Source organism: Chionomys nivalis, chromosome 17 (assembly GCF_950005125.1).
Source record: "Chionomys nivalis chromosome 17, mChiNiv1.1, whole genome shotgun sequence".
Classification (NCBI taxonomy): Eukaryota; Metazoa; Chordata; class Mammalia; order Rodentia; family Cricetidae; genus Chionomys; species Chionomys nivalis.
In genome coordinates this window covers 53,624,097-53,650,730 of record NC_080102.1, presented here as the reverse complement: position 1 = coordinate 53,650,730, position 26,634 = coordinate 53,624,097, and the positions used below count along the sequence as shown (strand labels likewise).

At 44.0% G+C, this 26,634-nt stretch overlaps 1 protein-coding gene across 1 annotated transcript; it reads left to right on the top strand.

The window, feature by feature from the left end:
• The first annotated feature begins 1,703 nt into the window (after positions 1–1,703).
• Positions 1,704–26,441, top strand: Slc38a4 (solute carrier family 38 member 4). Its single transcript, XM_057792254.1, has 15 exons — positions 1,704–1,822; positions 5,822–5,912; positions 6,421–6,536; positions 9,333–9,406; positions 9,897–9,989; positions 12,266–12,347; positions 12,434–12,516; positions 12,627–12,685; positions 13,460–13,735; positions 13,869–13,948; positions 15,078–15,178; positions 18,397–18,521; positions 23,768–23,912; positions 24,877–24,974; positions 26,284–26,441. The coding sequence occupies exons 1-15, from the start codon at positions 1,704–1,706 to the stop codon at positions 26,383–26,385; spliced, it is 1,644 nt and encodes a 547-aa protein (XP_057648237.1). The 3' UTR covers positions 26,386–26,441.
• Positions 26,442–26,634: the final 193 nt, after the last annotated feature.

The window sequence follows — 26,634 nt, the reverse complement described above, 5'->3', positions numbered from 1 at the left end:
AAGGATCCAGTTTCATCCTGAAACGCGTTTCCTCTGAAACTCCGGGACCTGCTGTTCTTCCTAATTCGGAACGTGTCTTTGTCAAGTTTCTCTTTCTATCCTGTCTCTCTGCTCTTGCCATTCTGTCACATGAGAACACCTGTTAGCCCCTGTGCCAATCTTTTAACTCCTCCTTCACAGTTTTCTTTCTTTACCTCCTTGTGTTGCAATTCAAGTGATTTCCACAGCTCTCTCCTACTTTTTTAACTCTTCCTTTAGCTGACTTTTCCTATTTCAATGGCTGCATTTTTTTAAAAAAAATTTTTGAATTGTTTTTGCATAAACTAAACTTTCCTTGTTTCCCAATGTACTGAAATAACTGTTATTTTCTCATCTGTATTTTTATTATTATATCACTTTAAAAGTCTATTTTATATAGCTCCGTGACTTGGGAATTTTGTCCTTTCTGGTACCTTACTGATAGTCATGTTAGTGAGTTTCCACCTGTGTCTTTAACTTCATAATTTAGGATTCTAAGTTCAAGTGTGTCAGCCGCCTTCCACAGATATGCTTTTGGGATTGGCGGGGGCATTCTCATGTGTAGGTTTCATGTTTCTCGGGATTTGTGACTTTTTGGGTTCTGGAGCAATTTCCATGGTTGTGTCTCTGCTCAGCATGTGCTCAGAGGGTGGGTAACTCACATATTAGAATCATTCCCTTCGAGGACAGTCGTGTTTCTGTTACTAACAGGGCTCAGCAGCAACTGAATGCATCTAGCTGTAAGCTTTCCAGAAAATTTCTATCAGTAGCATAGGAAGATTTATGGTGTTTTTAGAAAAGGCAAATCCAGCCGGTCCCCCCATCACTTTCCAGTTGAGAACAAAGTTATGCTTAGACCCAGTGACTTAAAGACGGAGCACAGTATAAGAGGCACGTCTCTTTGTGGTTGATATACGCTCAAATTTGAAGAAGATGATATCTAACGCCAATTCAACGGTAAACCCGTGTGTTTATTTTGTTAGTAGTTCCGGCTATGGCTGGCATTCTGGGTGCCTAGAACGTGGCTTTTCTAAACTCATCCTGCCCAGGGCTGCACGTTACCAAGCACTTCGGTGGCTTGAATTCTTTCATGCTCAGTTAAATTAAGGCAGCAATGTTCTTTCTAGGTACAGCTCATAGAGATACTTGGCAGACCTTCCTTTGTCAATAATTTACTTTTGTCCTCTCCCCTGTTTTAAAAAAGCATGCAATCTGCTTACGAACACCTAAATCTTCACGATGACCGCCTGTCACATCTTGAGATTGCTTTTAATTTATTCCCATGATGAGTTGAAAGATAACTGCCATGTTCTTTTCTCTCCTTCCTTCCTTCCTTGTTCCCTCCCTCCCTTCTTTGCTGCTTTCATTCTTTGTTTCTTTTCTTCTTTTCCTTTTTTATTAGGTGAGGAAAATTTTCAGGGCTTTTTTTTTTTTTTTTTTTTTTTTTTTGGTGAGGTTTCCAAGAACTTCGTTCCTTTCTGTGTTTTACAGCAAGTGTCCACAAAGTAGGATTCAGATTCATCGATCCAATTCAAAGCAAATTATAATGGTGTGTTTTGTGCTCTGTTTTCAGAACAGAGCGTTCTGAACGTCCACACCAAGTGGAAGAGCCTTAACCTGAAGGTGCTGTGTATTATTTACACTGAAGAAGCTCCTGGGTGGACAGGAAAGCGCTGACAGGTCAAATGGACCCTATGGAACTGAGAAATGTCAACATCGAGCCTGACGACGAGAGCAGCAGTGGAGAAAGTGTTCAAGACAGCTACACGAGGATGGGGAACTCTGAAAAGGCAGCCATGAGCAGGTACGGGATGAAAGATCGCCAGGCTCTGTGGAAAACAAGACAGGCCGTGGGCTTGGAAAACCGGGGTCATGGTGGGACGACTGCATTGATTTTGGATCGATGTGAGCTAACAGTGTTGATGTTAACACGTCAACTCTGGTCCTTGGTGTGACTGATTGCAAAGTGAAGTTGCATTGTCCTTGTCTCCTTTGCTAACCCACATCTCACTGACATTGGTGTGTTGTTTATTTATCTTTCGGAAGACCTCTTCCTCAGATTCTTTTTTCTTTGCCTTTACTTTCAATATTGTATCTCCAGAGGGTTTTTTGGGTGGTGGGGGTAGGATGAGGTTGCCCTTTCTTTCTTTCTTTCTTTCTTTCTTTCTTTCTTTCTTTCTTTCTTTCTTTCTTTCTTTCTTTCTTTCTGGATTTTGGTTTTTTGTTTAGCTTGTTATTTTCTCCAAAGCATATCCTGAGTAACATCATTCACAAACATCATGGGGTCACCCATGAAATATATGGCATTTCCTCAGCCTGTTGTCAAGCCTTCCACCCAGGCTTCCAGTTGTTTTATTTGTTCACCAACTGCACCAACCTTTAAAGCTCACTAGCTCACTTCTAACAAGGAGGTCGTCTCCTTCCCACTGTGGGGAGGCAGTCCAGAGGGGCCAAGGCCTTCCTACCGATGACCGGGTGCTGTGAGTTTAGGCATTGGTGGACTAGGAAGGGGTAAATCAGAGCAGTTTCTAAACTCAGTGGTTCCTGAATGTGGTAAAACACAGGCCACTGATATCTGCAGAGTGCTTGCTCGGCTTAGAGGAAGATTTATCTTCATCTGAACCTGCTTTTTCAAGGAATAAGTAACTGTTGGGGGCATGAGGCCATATTCGGCAATTCTGTGTTCTTTTTCTTTTACATCATTGCTCTTGTTATGCTGGGCCTAGATCTGAGGCTCTTAGATTCTGCAGGGAACACACACAGGTGTGAGAGCTGTGGAAGGGTGAACTGGAGGGGGTCCAGCTCAAGAACAGCCCTAGAGTCCACAGTGGATTTTGCTGTTCAGCTTCACGCAACATTGTCTTAGTACCCACAGTGATTTCTAACTGAGAGCTCATGAATAAGATGTCATTTTTGTGAATTTCCATTCACTTTTAATGGATGGGTTTTGTTTGTGTTTGGTATAGAATGAATCTGTAGTTGTAAAAAGAAAATTCAACATACTGTAGCCTCTGCTTGAGGTAATTTTCCTTGTTTTCAATAGATGTTGTGTCTGATGTTAAAATATTAACAAGCTAAGGGCATTTCTCACATACTTTCTACAATGCCAGTTTTATGCCCACATCTCCTCTCACAGCAACATAAGAACATGCAAATGCCTCAGAAATAAGTAATATGCTTCCTTTCAAAATCTAAATTCTATAAGCCACTCATGCAATGGAGATTTTAATTTGCTGAGGAAAATAAATCAGGGTGGTGGGCACCCTTCAGTTAGGACTGTACTGGAAGAAACACTCATTTTTATAGTCCTTTGTCTGCTTTTGCCCTGTCACCCCAGGCTTCAAGTGTGAGCTGTGACAGCTCCCACATAACCAAGACAGTAAGCACCGACTGATGGTAGTAGGATTGTGGACACAGAAGAAAACAGCAGCCGGGGGCACCGTGGTTCACGTGAGAACCATGGGGCAAAGCTAGGAAGTGTTTGTTCATGTGCGCTCAGCACTGTTACTCTGTGGTTCCTGGAAACATACAGAAAGCCTTGTGAGTGTGTGTGTTGTGTTCTAGCTGTACTGTGTATTGGCACTATGTGAGTGTGTGTTGTGTTCTAGCTGTACCTTGTACAAGACACTGTGTGGGTGTGTCTGTTGTGTTCTGGATATATCATGTATTAGGCACTATGTGAGTGTGGGTGTTGTCTTCTAGCTGTACCTTATATTGAGTGTGTGTTGTGGTCTAGCTGTACCTTGTATTTTCACTATATGAGTGTGTGTTGTGGTCTAGCTGTACCTTGTATTGACACTGTATGAGTGTGTTGTGGTCTAGCTGACCGTGTGTTGTGCTCCGTTGTCCAGAGTCACCGTACAGTGCGTCTTCTCCCAGCTCTCCTTGCTGTGCCTCTTTCCTACCACAGTCTCTTCAGGATTAGCTCCTATTAGGAAAGGCAATTTGTAAAGATCTCCTGGAGCGATTCATTTTCATTGTATTTCTCGGGGCTAGCTTCCAACTCTTTGATTTTACTCTGGAATGTGAGAAATGTCTTAAAAACCACAAAGCACCAGCTAGGAAATCCTTTCCAAAAGCAGGCAGAATTGAAGATGTAATGGCCCAGCAAAGGCTTGTATTATGCTTTTACAGATAAAACTGTAATGGTGGCAGCCAGCCTTGCCGGTCAGGCCCCTTGGCTCCTGGCACTTGCCTGCTGGAGCTGACCAGCGCCGGAAGGGAACGGCATCAGTGACTGTGCAGCCTCCAGCCTGTGCCCAGGCAGCTCATAAGCACAAAGAGCTTTTATGGTTCATGCCTTACTTATTTAGTTTTTTATTATTTTATTATATTTTAGTATTTATTTGTTTAGTTTGTTTTTCAAGACTAGATTTTTCTGTGTAGCTCTGGCTGTCCTAAAACTCAATCTGCAGACCAAGTTGACCCGGAGCTCGGAGATCCACCTGCCTCTGCTTCCCAAATGCTGGGATTAAAGGCGTGCACCACCATACTAGGTGATTCATGCCGTTTGTTTATTTGTTTGTTTGTTTGTTTGAAACAGGGTTTCTCTGTATGTACTCCTGGCCATCCTGGAACTCACTCTGTAGAATAAGGTGGCCTCAAACTCGCAGAGGTCCACCTGCCTCTGCCTCCTGAGTGCTGGCATTAAAGGTGTGTGCCACCACTATCTGGCAGTTCATGCCTCTTTAAAGTCTGCTTTCTTGGTTTTTATATATTATCTACTAATAACCAAAATACGTTTTCAGGGTAATGGTGTATATGCAAGCTTTATTTGTTAAAACATAAACAAAATAGCACTACATTTCCCCTTTTTTGGTCTAAAATAAAGAAGGCTATAACTAATATAAGAAAAACTATATACAACAAGTACAATAACTATATACAGTATATACAGGCAATAAATACACAACATTGTCTAGTCCATTTGCATTTGACAAATTCAGAGAAAATATTCCATTATCTATTCTATCTTGGTGAGTCCAAAGTATTGTACATAATTCACTTTCTATTCTAACTTGAGTGCACATACTCACGTAACCAAATACAACTCAGAGTTACTATGTAACTATTTTCCAATAAGTCATACAGGCATAGGCAGATGCAACTGAAAAGCAGGAAATGGCTTTGGAATCTGTTGGGGCTGTGTGATGCCAGGAAGGCCACAGGCAGAGTCTGGCAGATGGACACACTCCTTCCTGTTCCTCACTGCTGCACCTTGCCTAAGTAGGACCAGGCAAGCTCCTCCCATGGGGATATCCGGGGCATCAGATGAGAGGAGTACCTGAGCATATTTGTTACATCTGTAAAGTTGGAATAGGATGTGGCTATCTGCAGCCCTGGTCTTACAGAGGGTTTGTCCCTAACACCACAGAAAATTCAATAAACAACAATAAGCACCATCATCTTATGGCAGCATGGCAGTAGTTTAAAAAACTGAGGGCTGTGGCTCTGCACCCTCTCCTTGGAAGGGTTCACAAGAGGGAATGAAACTCAGCCCAGTTAATCTCTTTCTAGCGTAGTCAATGTGTGTGTGGGGGGGGGGGGAGAGACAGCATACACAGTTTCCAACTCAACATATTTCCTTCCTTATTACACTCTGCGTCCCCAAAACTGTTCATCGTGAGTTCAGTGCTTGCTCTAGGCAGAACATTAGTGTGAAGGAAGAGAAGAATGCTTTGGACATCGTGTTCCTCCATGCAGTTCAGTAGATCACCCTGCCCTCAAACACACGTCAGAGCATTTACTCAGATGTTCTCCCTTTTGTCTGTTTCTTTGGCTTACCTTTCCCCTGCTCATATAGCCAATTTGCTAACGAAGATGCCGAAAGTCAGAGGTTCCTAACAAATGGATTTTTGGGGAAGAAGAAGCTGGCCGATTACACGGATGAACACGTAAGTGACGCTCTGCTTCCAGGAGGTAAACAGGCAGAGAGGTGTGTGATCTACCGCGGTCTCGGTGGGGAAACAGTGTGATTGAAATTTTCCAAGCCTTCATCAGCACATTCTGTGTTTATTCAGGCCCTTACTGGAATAAAGGCTTGTTTTTCCCGTTTGCCATATGGCTGCATGAATCATTTATGAAATTTATTTGTTTTTTCAAGAAATCATTCTAACCCAAATGTAATCTGCAGCCATACGTTGTTTTCCTTCTTTTTATTACTCCTCTGTATTTTTGATTTTTCCTGCAACCTGTGATGAAGCCGAGACTTGCATCACATTCAAAATTAAATGTTCTTTTTGACACTCTGAGTAATGAATGGCTTTTACTCGCTATGACTGTGTCTTACTCTTCCATTTGGGGATGCAGTCTCTTCCAGGAGATACAATGTGAAGAGAGTAGCCAAAGGAGAGACTGGTCCTTTAGCAAGCGTTTGCTCATACGGCACTTCTTTTTTTCAAGCACCCCGGAACTACTTCCTTTGGAATGTCCTCATTCAACCTGAGTAATGCCATCATGGGCAGTGGGATCTTGGGCTTGTCCTATGCCATGGCCAACACGGGGATTGTCCTCTTTGTGTAAGTGAACATTTATGTCTGTGTAGTGCCAAGCCCGTGTATAACCTGACAACCTGTTACGAGTTCTTTGTGAACGAGAGTACTGGGAAAGTGTTAGTAAATTGTTCTGGCTTTTATATAGATCTGCTACCCTGAGGGATAGCCGATGGGGTCTAATCACAGCGCTTGCTCATTTGACTGTCTGTTTAATCAAATGGCAGAATGTCTATGTATTTAACCACCAAGATGTTAGTGATCCCATCAGTCCACAGGAAGAAGAAACCGTTCCCTAGAGTAGCTCATTACTTGAGGCTCAAATAACATAGTGTTCAGTGACCAGAAATATTCCTTCCCAAAGCAAATTAAATTCTTTTCCTTCTAAAGAAATAGGAATTTTCTTAGAATAGTCTTAGGAAAGGTAACTCATGTCATCTAAGAGCCCTGCATGCCCCAGTCCTATTCCCTGTGCCTCTGGGTACCAGACACCAACATACTGGCCTTTGCATCTGGCCTCCAAGCCTTCTTTCCTGTCTTCTTCACTTAGTTAATTTCTTATATCTGTGTTCAGCCTAACCTTAGTGCTACCTTCCATCACCTCTGTGACAGGGGCCAGTGTATCGTACCTGTGCCTCTACTGTAACACCCTAGTGTGCTTGTCTGATTTCCTTAGTTAGTGTCCAGCTCCCTTGCTAGACTACAAGACCCAGAGAACTGGCTCCATGTCTCACCACACACCCTTTCCTAAACCCTAACACAGTGCCTGGCAAGAAGGATATTTGTGGATGACTGAAGCTTATTTCTAAACCGCTATGCTTTCGCCACACTTGGTCCCAGGCTGCATGGATGCAGCAGTGTTCCATGGCTGACCAATAGGATGGCTGGATAGGGGCCTCGCCTGTGATGGACAACCACAGACGTCTGCATGGTCACACATAGTTTGGTATTTTCCAAGACACGCTTCTTGGTATCTTCACAAGCATGAAGCGGCACATTGGGAGGCATCTGACTGTGGAGCCTGCACAATGCTGGAGAGCTAACTGTCTAAGAATGTGGCACTTACACTTTAAATACATGCTACTTGTGTTCTGCCACCACATATGATTAGCTAATCACGCGGCTATGTGAGGACTGAGCATCAGAACTATAAATATTTATCTTGTGTCAAATGAACTATTTCATGTATTACAGTCTTTAGCTGAATGGGATTTTATACCAACTTCAATAATCTGCTTGAAATCAATTAGCTGTTTACCATCTGAATAGTAGGCTCATAATCTACTTGCATATCTATATGCTTTCGTAATGAACGTAACCTTTGAGACAAGTCTCATTAATCATTCATGCTATTAGACATAATTAAGAAATTAGCACATCATGGGTGAGCAGAAACAGAAAACACTTTCCCCAGCCATGGAGCCACAGATCACCTTCTGGAGAACATCCCATTCCACATTTAAAGAAAGGCTTCTTCTCATCTTGCAGGCTAACTTGACCAGAGCCATGATATCTCTAAACACCGTGGGATGTGCTTTGTGTGTCTAAGAGACACTCAGCTGTCCCTCTTGGTTTGCGGCAAGTGACATAGCAGTCCACTGATTTGGCTTCTAGAATTTGTCCCCCAGCAAGCCCATGTTTAAGATATAGGAATGCTCATTGTCTTTTTAGGGAACAAAACTACATAATCTGAACTACACAATTCTATAAAAACAGGTGCATTCACACTACACAGATGAGGGGCTCTAAGTGTGTAATCATGGTCTGAATGCATGCAGGCAACAGTGGTCTCACTGGGATTATCAAATAGACCATGGAAAGATGCGTGTTCTCGAGTAAATAAAGTAAAAGAATGCCTTTTAAAATGTCAGATGTCCGAACTGTCCATTTATTATCTAGATGATGTATTCACATTCTTTTTTCTTCTTTTCTTTAGTTTGTTTGAGACAAGGTGTCAATATGTGGCCCAGGATGACCTTGTACTAATAATCCTCCTGCCCCAGCTTCCCAAGTGTTGGGGTTACAGGTGTGTGCCTCCATGCCTGGCTCTAGCCACGCTCTTCTTTTTATGCCCTAATTCCCGGTTTCATAGAAACACTGATCAGTACTATGAACAGGAGCCATTCCTACACGTGGTCATGTAGAGGGTCCTGATGTCAATGTGAGTCTCTTTGAAAATAAGCAAGGAAGCCGGGCGGTGGGGGTGCATGCCTTTAATCCCAGAACTCGGGAAGCAGAGGCAGGTGGATCTCTGTGAGTTCAAGGCCAGCCTGGCCTATAAGAGCTAGTTCCAGGACAGTCTCCAAAGCAACAGAGAAACCCTATCTCGAAAAAAAAGGGGGGGGGAGAAAGAAAGAAAATAAGCAAGGAATGGTACAGCTGTCAGCACTCACCATCCTCTGCTTTTTTTTATTATACCTGACTCTCCAGTTAGCAAAGTATCTTCCTTTCTTATGTAGATAAAAAAAATTAAAATGTCTAAGCCTAGGTTCAGTCTGGTTCTCAGGTAGCCTTTTTCTGCTACCTGTTGATGCAAATATGGCATGCACACACCTGGACGCTGGGTGAGTAGATGAGATGCGTTAGTTTCGTGCCCCACTACATAAGAAGCTACACCCCAGATAGTAGCTGAAGCATGTACAATGTAGAAAGTCCTCGTAGGGTGGCGTTCCAGAATTTCCTAGAATCCTCCAAATCCTTATACTTTTGCAAAGTTGACGATTGAAGAGGCAGGAATTATTACTGTAGTTTACTGCAATGGTTAGCTTAGCAATGTCTCACCTGTTATAAACCTAGTTTTGTCTACTTTCTGTTCCATTACAGAATCATGTTGCTTACTGTGGCCATTTTATCGCTCTATTCAGTTCACCTTCTATTAAAGACCGCCAAGGAAGGAGGTATGTTCCTTTAAGTCCACATCTTCCACCAAAAGACTGACTTCCTGGTTTGATTCTCGTCAAAGCGCTCTCACTTAACACAGCATTCTAAGCTAAGGTGGATCCCAGTCAGGCTCGTGGTTCGTTTTCCTCTGATCTCTACAATGTGTTCTCCCAAGGTTTGTAGTTAGTGGAGCAAATGAGAATCAAGAATGAAAGTCGATTGGCCCAAGTTCAAGCCAAATAGGGGGAAGAAAAGACTTTTGGCAAATGGCAGGTATAACAGCTGCTGCTAGCGGCACACAGTTCAAGTGAACGGAGCCATTGCTTCTGTTTGCAGAGCGTTTGACATTGCTCACTGGTTTCTCAGGTCCTGTCCTTTGTTTTTTTTTTTTATCATTTCTCTGTATTATTTAGTTACATGCTTAATATTCCAGTGTAGTGTTATGTAAAGAAATGCTAGAGGCATGAGAATGATCCTCTAACACAGCGATTTCATCTTCCCTTATAGGGTCTTTAATTTATGAAAAGTTAGGGGAAAAGGCATTTGGATGGCCCGGGAAAATTGGAGCCTTTGTCTCTATTACAATGCAAAATATTGGAGGTAAGTGAGAAGCTTACAACGGGCCACTTGAACTTTCTGTAGGAAGCGCAATAAAAATGAATGACTACAGAACTCCCGGCAGCGAACAAACAACTGCGTTCTAGCTTTGAATTCTCACCATACCCCCGGCAGCCCGCTGAACTCACTGGGGTCCTGGGTGTGTGTGAGCCACACCGCAGACCCAGTGGGTGTTTATTTATCTGTATGTTTTTAAATAAGTCTTGTGCAGACATCTGCGGAACTGCTACGATTGTCTTTGGTTGTTATTTGTTTGTTTTGCTGGTTTTGTTTTGTTTTTACTGGATTAGGGCCATAAACATCTAAGCTCATTGAGGAATCTGCTCTACGTTTAGTTAAAATCTTCAGCTTTCCGGAGATTTAAATCACCAGGCATCTCATAAGATCACCTCATGCCTGCTCCAGTTGGTGACAAGTGAAATAAGAAGCCCCGAGTGTGCTAAGTTCTTAACACCCAAGCTGGGCAAGGGTGCCGTGGCCATTGAAGGTGTCAGTACAGCCACATCACATCCAGGTGTGGATCAAAGCAGGCTCCATGTCCAGTCAGACACGCGCGACGTGGCTGTAAGAGAGATGGAGGTGGCGTGCTCCCACCCCAGCAAACAGTCTCCGTCGTCTGTTTCGTCTAATCAGCGATTTCGCATAAGGAAAGCCACTGGTGCTTCTTAAATTAGCAGTTCCACGTTTAGAACACTTTAGTTTTTCAACCCCCTAAAACCTTGGCATTCGCCACCGATGTGTTATCATTAGCAGGACGATGTTGACATTACCCAAACAGGCCTGTGGCACCCTGAATTTTCAAAGACCAAACACATTAGCGGTGGTGACGTCACCGAGAGTCAGCAGTTAAGAGCTCTAAAATCGAATGGTCCCTCGGTGAGCCAGCTCATCAGAAACACCTCCTGTTTACGCTCTGTAAGATTCTGCTGTGGCCAAGGGCGTTGTAAAGATTAACCAAGCCATGTGGACAGGAGACACAGCAGCTAGCAGAGAAACCGCCTCATTTTGACCATTGGGAAGAGTCAGGGGCCTTGTGCTTTACGTGTAGTCTGCCCTCTGCAAAAGTATGATCTTAGATGCGTCATTGAGTTCCTCACAATCCTGATGTCTGCCGGACAGGGTGGTGCCATTCACCTGTTCTCTCCAAGACTTTCCAGATGATCAAATGATGGTATCCACAGAGCTCAAGAGAGTCAGATACGATCGGCACCATTCTTTCCTCTGTGGAAGCTTAGGGACTAATTTAAAACTAGTCAGAGTTCAGTGTACAACGTAGATGCCTGTTTATACAACCGCACTAGAAGGATGTAGCTCACACTGAGAGCTGTGTAAAACCGGCCTTTCCCTGTTGTGGTAGTATGGGGACTAGAACCCAGATCCCTGTGTGTGATAGACAATTGTTCTACACCCCTGAACTACAGCTCAGTCTTGTCAGTTTTACTTTGAATTGCACCCTGGACCGGGTGTCAGATAACAAATTAGAATCCAATTGCACCAAATGGTAGCCTTAGGAATGGAGTGTTGCACAAATCCCCCCAGTTGGAGACAAAGCTCTCACATTTTACATATGTAAACAGGGAGAAGTTTTATAGATTTTTTTAAAAAGATGTTTTCAAAATAGTACAGGTGAAATTTGAACCTTTCTGTAATTTTCTTAACCAGTGGGAAGCTGGAATAAGAGAAGAAACCCCAAATCCATAACAGACAAAAATGGGAGAGAAGCTATTGTTTCTTATACTCTGTTATCAGTCTAGAAGACTTTCAGTGGCCATGGCTCTGAGATTCTTTGTGTGGCTCTGGGAGACCACCGAGGACCCGGCAGGTGTCACCGGGAGAAAGCCAGAGTGACTGGAGCACCCAGGGTCCTGCCTTGTACTGCTGCTATCTTGGTTTTGGCCTCCACCCTTTTTGTCAGATAGCCCTTAGACCCACACAACACAGGCCATGATGGTCTCAAACTAATGAGAGTGAATATTTGGGACCCAAGGTTCCCCTAGTACCCCAAGTTGGATTTGACAAAGAGACAGCATGGGCACTGTTAGCAACAACCCCTCGTGTACGAACTGGAAGGACAAACTTCTGCTTTCCAAGAGAATCCGAAAGCCTTGTGGAGTGTGTGGGGCCTTTGCATTCCGTTTTAGGGATAAGATGTTCATCTTTCCAAGGAGAATGGATGTCCCGAGTGCTGTGACGTCTTCCAGCTTGTGTGGGATGGCAGTGTGTGCATCACCACTAAGCTGTCCCTTTGTCCATTCCAGCCATGTCAAGCTACCTCTTCATCATTAAATATGAACTACCTGAAGTAATCAGAGCCTTCATGGGACTTGAAGAAAACACTGGGTATGTCTCACAGTCCCTCTGCGATACCACGCGGCTCATTCTGTTGGTCTTTTCTGTTCCCAACACCCTCTCTCTTTCTCTTCTAGGGAATGGTACCTCAATGGCAACTACCTCGTCATATTTGTGTCTGTGGGAATTATCCTTCCACTCTCTCTCCTTAAAAATTTAGGTATTAATTCACTAACTGAAAGTATGTTTATCTTTACTTCATATTCTATTAGGCAAGCTTTTTTTTTAGACTCTATAGTCACCTTCCAAAATATTTCTGCTGATTCCTAGGTTACCTTGGCTATACCAGTGGATTTTCCCTGACGTGCATGGTGTTTTTTGTCAGCGTGGTAAGTGCTTTGTTGACATGATCCTTGTAGCTTGGAATGCGTGCCATGTTTCATTAGCGTCCTCATGTTTGTCCACGGATTTTACTAGCATGGAATAGTTCTTGCTTCCCAAGCAATTTTATTGTATTCTAATTTGGAATGAGAAAGGGGCAGTCATGGGTTTAAAAATAGTTTAATTAGAATGCCAAGGTCATAGCACACAATATGTTCCAGGCAAGCTCCCTGGGCAGACCTTTAGACAAAGGACTATGGCAGTGACCCAGTGTCTAAGAAGGTGGAAATAACAGACGTGAGTAGGCTGTGGCCACGTCTGTCTGTATTAACCATTCTCTCTTCCCCTTTCTACCCGTTAAGAGACTTTGACCATGGCAGAGTTGAAGAAGTCAACTCAAACAAAGGAGAAATTTCTTGAAATAGAGTAGATGTGAAATTTGCAAATCTTTTTCCCCAAAGAAGTAAAGGAAGAGGAAAGAATTATTGATGATTTGTGTCATGAATACTTTGATGTAACGAGAAAATTATCTTTGATGTAATGTCATAGAAGAGTCGGAAAGACCTGGGAAGCCTGGGCCTGTTGACTAGAAAGTAGCACTGGCAATCGCAGTTCTAACTCTGTCCTTTGAACAGAGGCTAGGACTCTCTATGGCCCAGCAGTCGAAGGAGACTCTGTACCCCTCAAGCCACACAGGTGTATTTTTATTTTATTATTTCTCCCTCAAAGCTTGACGATTTTTTTTTGTTTTTGTTGTTTTAATGTTTAATGACTGGCTATAGGTGATCTACAAAAAATTTGAAATACCCTGCCCTCTGCCTGTCCTGGATCACAATGCTGGAAATCTGACGTTCAACAGCACACTTCCAATGCACGTGATTCTGATACCCAATAACTCAGAGAGCACTGACGTCAACTTCATGATGGATTACACTCACCGAAACCCTGCAGGGCTGGATGAGAACCAGGCCACCGGCCCTCTTCACAGCAGTGGAGTGGAGTATGAAGCCCACAGTGATGACAAGTGTCAACCCAAATACTTTGTTTTCAATTCCCGGGTAAGGGATAGGCCCGTGCCCCCTAATAGGCTGAGCGGTGCTGTGGTCACTGAATTTTATTTCACAAACTGAGAAGCTCTGGAATCACTGTCTACGCTGGGTCTCCAAATATGCGTGTTTGTTTGTTTTACAGACCGCCTATGCAATCCCAATCCTAGCATTCGCTTTTGTCTGCCACCCCGAGGTCCTACCCATCTACAGTGAACTTAAAGAGTAAGGCAGCCATCATTTTAGCATTCTCATTTGATTTGCAAATGTGTCCATCTATTCAAAGATGCTTTATGAGGAGGCCCATCCTATGGCTTTCTGAGCAGAGATGGTTTGTGCTACCGCAATTCATTGGTAATGTATTTCAGCCAAGGTTTGAGTGAGCCCACCTGCTAGGCTTTGCTTCTTCTGCCGTTCTAGCATGACAGCTCAGGAAAGGATTTCCCACAGTGGGGGAGGAGATAGTGGGTGCATTGATTCAGGCAGGTGTGTGGATTTGAATGTGGATTTTGTTGTAGCTGGAAATGACAACACTCATGATAACAAAAACTTAAGAGTTAGGGCAGCCTTGCCAAGCAGCTGATGCTACTTGTGGTCAGTTCCTTGCCTTAAAGTTGTCACCGGGACAGACAGCCTTATGTGTGCAATGGGGACACGAGCTAGTTCCTACCAGTGCAGGGATCTATGATTCATTAATAATCATCTCCTCTGAGGTTGCAGACATCGCATTTGGTCTGAACCCATTCTAACTGCTCGGGGGTCAGGCAATGATTCTTACATCTTTAAACCTGAACAGAGAAGATGCCTTTTGTGTGTGTGTAAACCAGATAAATTCTGATTTGCTTCCTAAAGTTCTGGAACACTTTTGGCTCTTTGGGGTCTTAGATTTACTTTGTGAATCACATACAGTATGGACTCCGTAAGTCTGAAGATTGGGTGGTGAATGCTCACTATACTGGCTTCTAGAAACTTCCATGGGACAACATAAATTTTTCTCAGTAGTTCGAGCTCTTGGTAGTAGGGATTTGCTGACTCCCTCTGTTGTTTTCTTCAGTAAAATCATCTCAGTGTGAAATGGAAAAGCTTTGCCATAGGGGCTGGTTTAATCCTGGCCATTTAACGTAATTAAATTAATTAATTTTCTGTGGACAAGCTTACTTGACATTAAAGGAACTACATATTAAAGGAACACTGTTTAAGAGAAATGAAAATAAATTTTCCTTAACTCTATGAGACAACTTTAAACAAGTTGTAAGCTTTATGTCTGAAGTCTGGTTTCATCATTTTTATTTTAATTTTAAGTTATATTTAAAGAAGTTTTTAAAGTGACGCTTGGTGTTCTTTTTCTTTCCAGTCGGTCCCGGAGAAAGATGCAGACAGTGTCCAATATTTCCATCACAGGGATGCTTGTCATGTACCTGCTTGCCGCTCTCTTTGGCTACCTAACTTTCTATGGTAGGTCACCCTGTCGCAACCATTCTCTTTGTGATTAGACTGGTCATTCATCTCGATACATTAAATTGTTTTTCATCCCTTCAGTGGGTGCCATGGTCTGTATGTAAATCGTGCATTTTTGATTGACACTCTATTTAGCCTATTTCCAAAGGAAATGGGCTCTGGATCCACCCGGCTAATAGATTCCAGCAACTGGAGAAGTCATGTGTGATTTGCTTGTTTGTTTGTTGTTTAAATCTCTCCGATCCCAGCTAGGATGATGCTCAGTAGATAAAGTACTTGACCTCCAAGCATGAGGACCCAGGTTTGGATTCCCCAACACCCAACACAAATACAACATGGCAGTACAGGCTGCAATGCTAGCAACAGAGACAGGGGGATCCCTGGACTTGTCAGCTAGCTAAGCTAACAAAAGCCGTGAGCTGAGAGACCCTGCCTCAAGCATTTAGGGAAGATGCCCAACACCAGCCTCTAGCATCTACATGTGCATGTGTGTATGTGTGTTCACCTTCGTGCACATACTTGGACACACACACATCACAAATCCCTCAAATCAAGTTAATTTCCTTCACGTATAGGTAGTATTTCTTTGTCTAGTTTCCTAGTCCAGCTTAGGCTAGAAACAATGAAACTGAATCCAACTGTATACAGTAAAACTCTTTAAGGAGAAGTGGCTGCCAAGCAAATCGCAAAAGCCCATAGTCCTCAAGTTTGAACCTGCTTCTTTCTTACCAGCCAGTTAAAGCTGGCATCATAAGCAGGGTGGCAGTGGCGTATGTCTTTAATCCCAGCACTAGGGAGGCAAAGACAGGAGGATCTCTGTGAGTTTGAGGCCAGTCTGGTCTAAAGAGTGAGTTCCAGGACCGGCTCCAAAGCTACACAGAGAAACCCTGTCTAGAAAAACAAAAATAACAACAAAGCAAACAAACAAACAAAGCTGGCGTCTTAGAGTATTAAGTAAAATGTCTGCTTCATTTTAAAATTCTGTTAGAGTAATAGCTTCCTAAGAAAAAGGATACAAAAAAATTTTCCTTCAATATGGGATTATTCTAAATTTGTGTGTATGTGTTTATGTATGTATGTATGTATGTATGCATATATGTATAAATGACATTGCAACGGTACACATTACACATTCTGTCCAGCACCTTAACTGTAAACAAAAAATAAATATTTTCTCATTCCATGAAGTATAACCCAGGAGAGAAATTATTTCAATCAAATATGTGTGTTATCATGTATTTACACTAGTCAAAGTGTCAATGCAAAAGGCATTTTTAATAGACACCTCCAACTCTTTTTTGAGTTCTGTTAGTGAGTTGTTTATTGCAAGACACACAACACTTTGGAAATCATTTCAGTTATTTTATTTTATTTTTTTTAATTTATTTATTTATTAAAGATTTCTGCCTTCTCCCCGCCAACACCTCCCATTTCCCTCCCTCTCCCCCATCAAGTCCCCCTCCCTTATCATCCTTAAGAGTAATCTGGGTTCCCTGCCCTGTGGGAAGTCCAAGGACCACCCAGCTCCATCCAGGTCTAGGAAGGTGAGCATCCAAACTGCCTAGGCTCCCACAAAGCCAGTACGTGCAGTAGGATCAAAAACCCATTGCCATTGTTCTTGAGTTCTCAGTAGTCCTTATTGTCTATTATGTTCAGCAAGTCCGGTTTTATCCCATGCTTTTTCAGACCCAGGCCAGCTGGCCTTGGTGAGTTCCTGATAGAACATCCCCGTTGTCTCAGTGTGTGGGTGCACCCCTCACGGTCCTGAGTTCCTTGCTCGTGCTCTGTCTCCTGCTCTTGATTTGGACCTTGAGATTTCAGTCCGGTGCTCCAATGTGGGTCTTTGTCTCTGTCTCCTTTCATCGCCTAAATGTTTTTCTTTGGGTTCACCTTTTTAATTAGCTTCTCTAGGATCACGCATAATAGGCTCAACGTCCCCTATTCATGGCTAGAAACCAAATATGAGTGAGTACATCCCATGTTCCTCTTTAAAATAGAAAAAGAAATGTGCATATAATCCACACACATGGAGTCTCAAAAATCGACTGCAAAGTTGTAAGTAAGAGTAGCTCTTCCTCCTCCCGGACCCCAACTTCCTCTTTACTGATTTGGTAAATTAAGTTGAATATGTGACCGACTGGGGAGGAAATGCCTCGGGGGAGGCCATCATTTGCTTAGCTGTCTTTCCCATTTGACTGACATTTGACTGGTAACAGAGCACTTGCTCTCAGTTTGGCATTAGCTTCTCACTGGTTACAGGCTAGAGAAAGTCAAGATCAACACCACCAAGTGTGTTTTTACCCCTTGTCTCATCTTGAGAGGGATAGAGGGGAAACTGGGCTACGTATGACTTCATATGCATCTATGTGCTACTCGTGTCTTAATGTCATGTGTATCTATGAGCGTCTGTGTCCGGCATTCTGCATGGCCGTCTTCAAAGAAGGCATCAGATAAATCTTAGAATGATTCTGATTGGGAGATCCAATAAAAATCATGTTTTCATTCTCACGTGCTTTTCTAATAAATTTCATAAGACAAACAACCCTTGAAATCCTCAAGAGGACCTGAGTTTAGATTGCCAGCGCCCATGTAAAAGCTGGGTGTGGAAGCCTGGTGTTGGTAACCCCAGTGCTAGGAACCAAAGAGGCAGATCCCAGGGTCTTGCTGGGTAACAGTCTAGCCAAAATGACAAGCTCCCGGTTCAGTGAGAGACCCTGTCTCAAAAAGTAAGGTGAAGAAGTGATTGAGAAAAATGTCTCAACATCAGCCTCTGCCCTCCACATGTGCCCACACAAGTGAATGCATGCACACATGTGTACAAGCACACACACATACACACAAACACAGAGTTAGAGCTCATCAGTCCTACAGTTCCCACACTAGGTGCAAAGACGCTGCTTCAGGGTTAGCTTGACAGACAGGTTGAGGGTGGAGGTGGCGTGGGCGGGACAAGCTAGTATGGCTTAGGCTTTTCCTTCCTTTTAATCCGAGCATGTCATCCTGGTTTGTGATGCTCTCTGCAGCAGACAGATTTATTATGGACCGAATCACATCAAGAAGATTAGCAGGCTTTCATGTAGTAGCTTTACAAGCTACAGAACTGTCTGAATCCCCAGGCCTGGCCTCTTGCACTATCCTGTTTCTTCCGTCGCCCTGCACGTTTCTGTGAGTAGCCGGTGCCGACTCAGCAACTCTCCCAACTCTTCCTCTTGCAGGGGAAGTTGAAGATGAATTACTCCATGCTTACAGCAGAGTCTACACATTTGACACCCCTCTGATCATGGTACGCGTGGCCGTCCTGGTGGCAGTGACGCTAACTGTACCCATTGTCCTCTTCCCAGTAAGTACATTGAGTCCTGAAGAATGAGTCCGTTGTTCTGACTCGCTGTGGATTTGGGTGTCTGGGTGTCTGCGGTTGTGGGTCCCAGCTGATTATTATTTTCTCATAGAATTTTGGAGCCACTTAAAGTTGAGCACTTAGTACATAGACACAGTCAGTCATTGTAGGTGGTGTTTTTAAAGTATGAGAAAAAACACGAACCTTATTTTTAAATTCAAATGGAAAACAAACAGAGCCTGGGCTGCCACCTATAGACTAATATAATATAATATACTTCTTCTGCCTCTGGAAATGTGAACGCCAGCGCCACTTAAGCTAAGACCACGTTGCATCTTGCCAGCATATTGAGGTGTTTCCATTTGTTCCTCAGAGTGTTGTGCCGAGGTCACATCCAAAGTTCAGGTTATTGAATCTGACGTCTTGGTGGCAAACAGGAAATGGTATATCATTAGGTAAATGATATACCAGAAGGGAGTTTTTTGATCTCTCCCATCAAAACTGACACATGCCTTCTGGCATTTGAGATTCCTGCTCCTTGGCACTAGTCAGGGTTCCGGTTTGTCATAGACACACCACAGCGGGCAAGTGGGGGTGGGGGGTGAGGACTGTGTGGCAAGAATTAAAACACCACCCGTGGACAAGCACAGGTTCTCCTGCCTGCCGACTGTGCCCCTTTCATAAACACTCCGTTCACTCGTCCATTTTAGGGTGGTAAACTAAGCGACCCGGAAACCAGCTTTGCTATGTACAAAACGTTCTGCACAAGACTCAGCATAAGAGAGCAACTTAGATAATGCGCTGTGGTCACTTTAAGAACTGCTCGCGTGGTGACGTGTATTTTGCCACATTCCTTCCTCATGAGTGCATGAAATCAGATCCTTGTCGCTATCACGGCTAATACTTTACTCTGAAATAACGCCTGGCCTCTATTATATCTGAGAGCATTCTGAACGTCATGCCTGGAGCTTTAGCCTAAAATGAGCTCTGACTGGAGCAGGATGTTCTGTAGGATGGCATTTCCAGTTATGCCGAGAAAAGCGTATCTGGGGTCTTTGTGAGTTTTGGCATACCAGAAACACTTGCACTGTCTAATTGTTTTATGCAAGGAATCTGTTACCATCTTTCACTTTGCTTTACTCGCAAGCCCTTGGTAAGGAAGGATTTCCCTAGCCGCAGCCTCGAGAGATTGAAGGGTATGGCGGTAGTCACACAATTAGTGGATAACTGTTAAGCTAAGGCAAGGCTCGTTGCCAGAATGGGAGGTAAAAGCCAGTCTCGACAAATATTCAGTCTCACCATTAGCAATCCAAACCTTTCTTAGCAATTCTTGTCCCGTGTAAGAGCGAATGCCCTGGGCTGAGTCTGATATCAGGAACTGTAGTAGTTTGTCAATGGTAGAGGCCATTAAAATCGAAATTGGCTGTAAGAACCAACATCCAGGAAAAGGACCAATGCCTGCCATTTTCTGAGGCATGGCATGGCCTTTCACTGCCACAGTTACAGGGAAATGTTAACAGTGGTCACAGACAGAATGGTGGCTGGCAGAGTGGGCGGGCCGGCAGGGAGGGTGGGCCGGCAGGGGGGTCAATAATGCTGAACATGACAAATGGTCTTCGGGTGAATCTTGCCTTTTCTGAAATGCATGAACCACCTTTTCTAGTTTATTCTGTGCCTTGAATCCATGGGAATGAGGGTCTGGGCAAGGGAATCAAATGGTCACAATTGTGATAAAGTGGCAACCTCCATATCCCAGTCAAGTTCTAAGAGGCCAAATTCTGATGGGCTTCTGATAAAGCGGTCGATACTGTGAATAGTGTTTTTATTTGTTTCGTGTAACTTGGGACCAGGATTTCAGTGAACCAAATGCAGGGCATGTCTTTCCTGTACTGTGTGGCTTCACCTGGAGGGCGTGGCTCTCCTGCATGGCACGGTTCACCTGGAGGGCATAGCTGTCCCAACAGCTTTCTTTGCATTCAAGAAACACTTGGCACCCCTCCCCGCAACAGCTTTCTTTGCATTCAGAAACACTTGGCACCCCTCCCTGCAAGAAACGTTTTTATCTGCCATAGTATCCTCCCAAACAAGTAACAAAGCAAACCTAGTCTGGGTTCAAATCTAGCACTTTAGCTACTGTTTCGCATCCTTTCTCTCCCAGAACTCGGTCACCTGGCTCTTTCTTAGATGAGAGGATAAGTGTCGCCTGCTCAGATTCCCTTATCTTTTTCATCTCAAGTTCAGTTGGTCTTTTCCTTCTCAGCACAAGCGTGCAGGAACCACCTGTGATGTTTATCTCTGATGCCTGTTGGACAGATGCAGACACGAAGTGAATGAAGGATAAATCTCTATTAGTAGCTTCACGTGGAGCTCCTTGAGTGAGGGGTGGGCAGTCCACTGTGGGATGCACCTCCTTCTAGAGGATGGATGGTGACATGTGCAACTGTGCTTCCCTTCCTACAGCGAGGTTCACGTGTCACCACAAGGGACAGAAAAGCAAGTAGCCTTTATTGTTTATCCTAAGTGGACAGGCTCATGCCCTACTGGAGTATGTTCAGAAGGTCACCTTTTAGACTTCCGGCACCTGCTAGTTCATCTTCCTACAGAACAATCATCCCTTTTGTGTGTCCTGCCTCCAGGTCTCTGAAGTGTGCACAGACATAAGTATAGACATATGGTAGGCACTGTCAGGAACTGTGGTGGGGTTGGTATTCTCGAGATACGATCCCCAAGCCATCCTGTAATGCGAAGGTATCATTTCTACTCAATGGGAGAATCTGTTTACTGAGAGTCAAATCAAGGCTGTTCCTTTCTTCTTGACTTCCACATCTGTGATCTTCACTCTGGCACCCTACATTAGCACAGAGCGCCTCCTAACAGACTGTGCTCAGGAAACTGCAGGAACAATTAGCATTTTACCCAGAAAGTGCATGGAAACTTCCTCGTGTCATTCTGTGTCAGGCGCCCTGGCTGGTGCCGGGGACTTCCCAGACTTGCAGCATCTGACCCACATTTTCATATCCTTATCAGTTTGCATCAGTAGATAAGGGGGCACATGGGTAAGGGCATGTGAGTAATAAGGTTGAGCTGCCTCCGTTGTCCTGGTCTGGGTAAACAGAGCTGCCCAGCCTTTTGGATCCGCCGTAACAGGGAATGACCAGTTTTCTTCTAACCCTTTCCAAGGCTCCTTTCCTCTGCCTCCTTGGCACTGTTGCCCTCTTCAGGGGGCTGTTGACACTCCATGTTCCCTTAGTCCTGTAAGGGATTTTCTTCAGTTCACTTACCGTGAAAACAAAGCTTTTGCCGTTCACCCCAACCATGTTGCGTTTCTTCCTGTCCATTTTGTGTCTTCTTGTTTTAGTAGGCCAAACCTTCATTTACCACATGACCTTAGGAAACTGTGTTTGTTCTCAGAGGCCCTGAGCATACAGGATTGCCCTTGACTTGGCCTTTTGTTTGCTTGTTTTAACCTGAATCCTTTCGTTTTAACAGAAACAATGTGTGTGTGTGTGTGTGTGTGTAGTGTCTTCATAAAACACGAATCTGCATTCAGCCTGCTTTTTTGTAAGTTTCCCAGTTAGTCATACTGAGCAACACACACCCCTATAGAAAACTCACTATAGGTTCACTAACCCTGCCTGTGTACACAATATTGGACAGGCATTCATCACAGGTCATAATGTCCCAGTTACTGGGGAAAGTGACATCGAATTGCTGGCCTTCCTTGAAGTGCTTTTCACAGTGAACTTCTTTTTCACTAATTTTTAAAATCTCTCCCAAAGTCACTCCTAAACCATTTGCAAGCCCGTGTGTGCAGTTTGCCACTCTACAAATGAATTCCCTTTGACCTACACAGATGGCTCCCATTATCCACGGCTGGTATGAAAGGAATGCCACAGGAGAAACTGCGGGCGATTTAGCTTGCATTTTTCCAGGCTGTCCATACATGTTTCAAGACGGAGCTCACAGTTGCTGCTTCTGCAATGAGTTCCTGTCTCCGCGCCATTATGAGATCTCGAGACTGGAATTTTTTGGTGGAAATCAATCCCATCACTTCTGAACGTGGGAAGCCCTAGCTGAACTCAAAGGTTTACTCACTGAAAGGCCAACAAAGTACCCCAACTAAGTCCAAAAAGTGTGTCCTCAGAAGAGATCCCAAAGATGAGCATGTCTCTGTGTTGGGCTGTCCAAACCCAAATGATCTTGGTCGTCTCCCACAGCGACCTCTTTGTCTGGTGACTCCGCAGTTCCTTGAGCTCTGCTGCCAGCGGAGCCTCTCTCCAGCTTGGTGCACTGACTTCAGCTGCTGAAACGAGGGCTGGAATCTGCAGGGGACCCCGAAGGGAGTGGAAGGATTCCTGCTGTCAGTTTAATTCAGCGTTTCCTGAATGCCTGCTATGGGCAAATGACTGAGCAGGACCTCTGTGGAATGCTGGGGTTATTGAGTCTCACAGTTTGCCTTTTGTGGATCTGTAATCTATTAATGTGGGGGGAGGAGGAAGAAGGAAGAAACACAAAAAGTATCACTTTTTTCCCCCAAAATACCAGTGGAAAATGTCAAATAAAATGGAAAATTAAGAAAAAGCCAGGTTTGCAGAATTTGCTTTATAGTCTGTGCTACACCATCTCAGTGTCTATGTCCAGTGCCTAGGCTGGTCTAACGAGAATAAGACACGGTTAGCTAGCAGCAAGGCTTCCTTGCCCCAAGTTGCACGGAGCTGTTACTTCATCTCTTCGGCCCAAGATTATTTTTGAACAAAGAGTTCTAAGATCCAAGAAAGTAAGAAAGTGGACACTTGGTATGCAGCCAAAAAAAGATATCACTGTCAGACATGACAGATCAGTGTGAAGTTGACACACAACACAAATGGACCTAATTCCGTGGAACTGTAGGAACTTAAAGCAGTTAGGATGGCAAATGGTCCTCTGTGTGTTTCAACACAAGGAAAATGTGAGAAAAAGCATCAAGATGTATCTTTTTGGTGGCGGGGTGGGAGGGTTAAAACAAAATGCTTTAGATTAGAATAGTTATAATCATAGCAAAAATTAAAAACAGCCCGGCGGCGGTGGCACACACCTTTAATCCCAGCACTTGGGAGGCAGAGGCAGCTGGATCTTTGTGAGTTCAAGGCCAGCCTGGTCTACAGAATGAGTTCCAAGACAGTCAAACGTACACAAAGAAACCCTGTTTTGAAAAAACAAAACAAAAAAAGTGAAAGAAGTGATCAGGTCTGTTGACATCCTCATTGCAGATCCGGACCTCCGTGATCACGCTGCTGTTCCCCAGACGACCCTTCAGCTGGGTAAAGCACTTCCTGATCGCTGCAGTGATCATTGGGCTCAACAATGTCCTTGTCATCCTCGTGCCCACCATCAAATACATCTTTGGATTCATAGGTAAGTTTCAGAAGAGCTTTTATGTGATCAATTCCAACGTACGCCTTCTTAAATGACAATATGAAAACGGCGCTATGTGAACAGGGCTCCTGTCCCTGTCGGGCTAAAAGGAATTTCATGAGCCCCTGCTGGGCTCAGTGACCACACTGGCTGTGTTCTATGTTGGTGGCCACCTATAGCTATTTTGTCCAAGTGCCCTTTCAAGAGATAAAGAAACTGAGCCTCAAAGAAATCAAATCACATACCTTTTGGTGGACAGAGGATTTGGGCATGGCTATAGCTCTGTCTTCAGGAGAAAAGTAAGGGCTGACTACCATATACTCACTCAAGGCTGTGAGTGCCAGCTGGGGTACTCAGGGTGTCTTTAGAGGAACTGGAGGCTGATAGCCCTAAACATCTCATTCCCTTTAATCACATGGTCTGTCTGTGCATTTGATTTCTCAGTCCAGGCTAAGGGTTTACTAGATTTTTAGGGCAGAATGGCATTTTTTACTCTTTTTTTTTTTTTTTAAAGCTTTTTGAGACAGGGTTTCTCTGTGTGATCCTGGCTGTCCTAGAACTCATTCTGTAGACCAGGCTGGCCTCAAACTCAGAGATCTGCCTGCTTCTGCCTTCCAATTGCTGGGATTAAAAGCACGCACCTCCATCAACTGACTAGAATGACTTTTAAGAGAATCAGGCCTGGACAGGAAGCTTTAGTGCTGAGTTCAGCCCCCGAGTATTGTTTGGCTCCTTACTACTTATTAGTTACACTTACATGGGCATAATGTGAGGCATATTTTAACTTTCTTTACAGACACACATTCTAGAAATGCATAATCAAGATGAATTATGGCTTAAATGTTACTTTTAGTGCTGAGAAAAACAAAATGGATTGTATTTGTCCTGAAGCATGTGCCTGCAGAAGCTTCTCTGGGGCAGCCAACTATGCGAGACACTAACTGCCCTGCATCTCTGTCCTCAGGGGCTTCGTCTGCCACCATGCTGATTTTCATTCTTCCGGCGGCTTTTTATCTCAAACTTGTCAAGAAGGAACCTCTGAGATCACCCCAAAAGGTTGGGGTAAGTAAGACTCGTAATGTCCCCTACTGTATCTCAACCACCCAGGGAAAGTCAGAAAACACACATGGTTTAGAAAAATGAAACAAGCAAGACCCCCAAATAAGCTAGACCCAAGAGCTGAAAGTGGGCAACACAGCAGTTACGGAGGAGAGGGTCTCTGACATTCACAGGAGTCTAGTATTTCAGTGAACAAATGTCTAAACATTTATGGCAAATGCTGCCTTGGTGTATTTCCCACGGGCATGCCTATCACATGCACACTGACATCCAGTGCCAGGCTGGATATAAGGTGACATTATTAGAGGTGCTGGGCACCCTCCGGGTGTGGGCAATGACAGCAATGGTAGTCCCATTTGCTAGATTCACAAGGGCAAAGATGGCTTTCATTTCCGTTCTTATCAAACCCTGTATGTGCTATAAAAACAGAATCAATCATTTTTCAGTGAATCTTTTCAAGTTTAAAGTATCATCTTATTAAACTGCAGCATGCATATTTCCTTTCATAAGAAACACTATAGAAACATACATCGCAAAGGATATTTTACCCATACTTAGTGGTGACCATCTAACAGGATCTTCGATTAAGACTTGGAGAGAATGCTTCTAAATCCAAGCGGAGTCTTGAAAGTCATTCACCTTTTGAGGGCGCCCAGGGATGTTAAGGGCAGTTTGATAGAACAAGCTCTCCTGTCATCATTCCCCAAAAAGGACTCTGTGGGCTCCGCCTTGCTTGGGTGTCTGTAGCAGTGTGCCCGGGGGAAGTGCTCGCCTTGGCCAGCTCTAAAGTGGGCAAAGTCATCCCCTATTCCCTGCTGATGACAATCTTCACCTGCTGCTCTCCAGAGGGTAGAATTCAAAGACTGGTCCATGTGGAATATGTAAGAACTCTTCCAGTTAAAATTCTCAAGTTATAAACATTCTCAATATTCCTACTTACAAAGATACTTATGCTTTTGACTTTGGTCAGAAATAGTCAACATATACTGGGCTCTCATTTTGTTCATGGGATTTATCAGTTGAATATGCAAGGGGTCATAGGCGTTTCCTACATCATTCAGTCTTCGTCTACCACTTAATGTTTGGTGGTCCCCATGTTTTCCTACGCCGAATCCATCAGCTAGTCCTCTCTTCTCAACCCTTATGCTATCTGTCTTCACTGTTTCCCCTCCTTTTCCAACAAGGGTCCTAAATTGACCTGACATTTGTCCCTGCGAATATACAAGACACATTACCACCCCGTGACACTGTCCTAAAGCAAACCATGCTGTTCTCTGTCTCTGCTCCCTAATGTGCTCCCTCTGAATCGCAGGCTTTGGTCTTCCTCGTGACTGGAATCATCTTCATGATGGGAAGCATGGCGCTCATCATAATCGACTGGATTTACAACCCTCCGAATCCCAAGCACCACTAAGCCCGCGGAAAGACTTTCCATTGGAAATGGCTGAAGTTATGCTCCAGAGGACATCCTAGTGGCCCTGACGGGGGTGTCATTGAGAGGAAACAACGAGAAGATTCCAAGGACACATCCTAGTTCCATTGCCTGAGACCCGTGAAAGAGAAAATGATGGGTTTGGTCGGGAATGGCGAAAGATGCATTAAAAATCTGTGGCGCACATTTCAACCCAGGCCTTCTAGTGCGGTGTGTGGTGCCCAAGGTGTG

Bases quoted from the DNA above. Each gene is read 5' to 3' on its own strand.
- Slc38a4 (XM_057792254.1), top strand. From the start codon at position 1,704: ATGGACCCTATGGAACTGAGAAATGTCAACATCGAGCCTGACGACGAG. The intron at 12,348-12,433 runs GTATGTCTCACA...TTTCTCTTCTAG, and splicing joins GGACTTGAAGAAAACACTGG to GGAATGGTACCTCAATGGCA. The intron at 13,736-13,868 runs GTAAGGGATAGG...TTTGTTTTACAG, and splicing joins ACTTTGTTTTCAATTCCCGG to ACCGCCTATGCAATCCCAAT.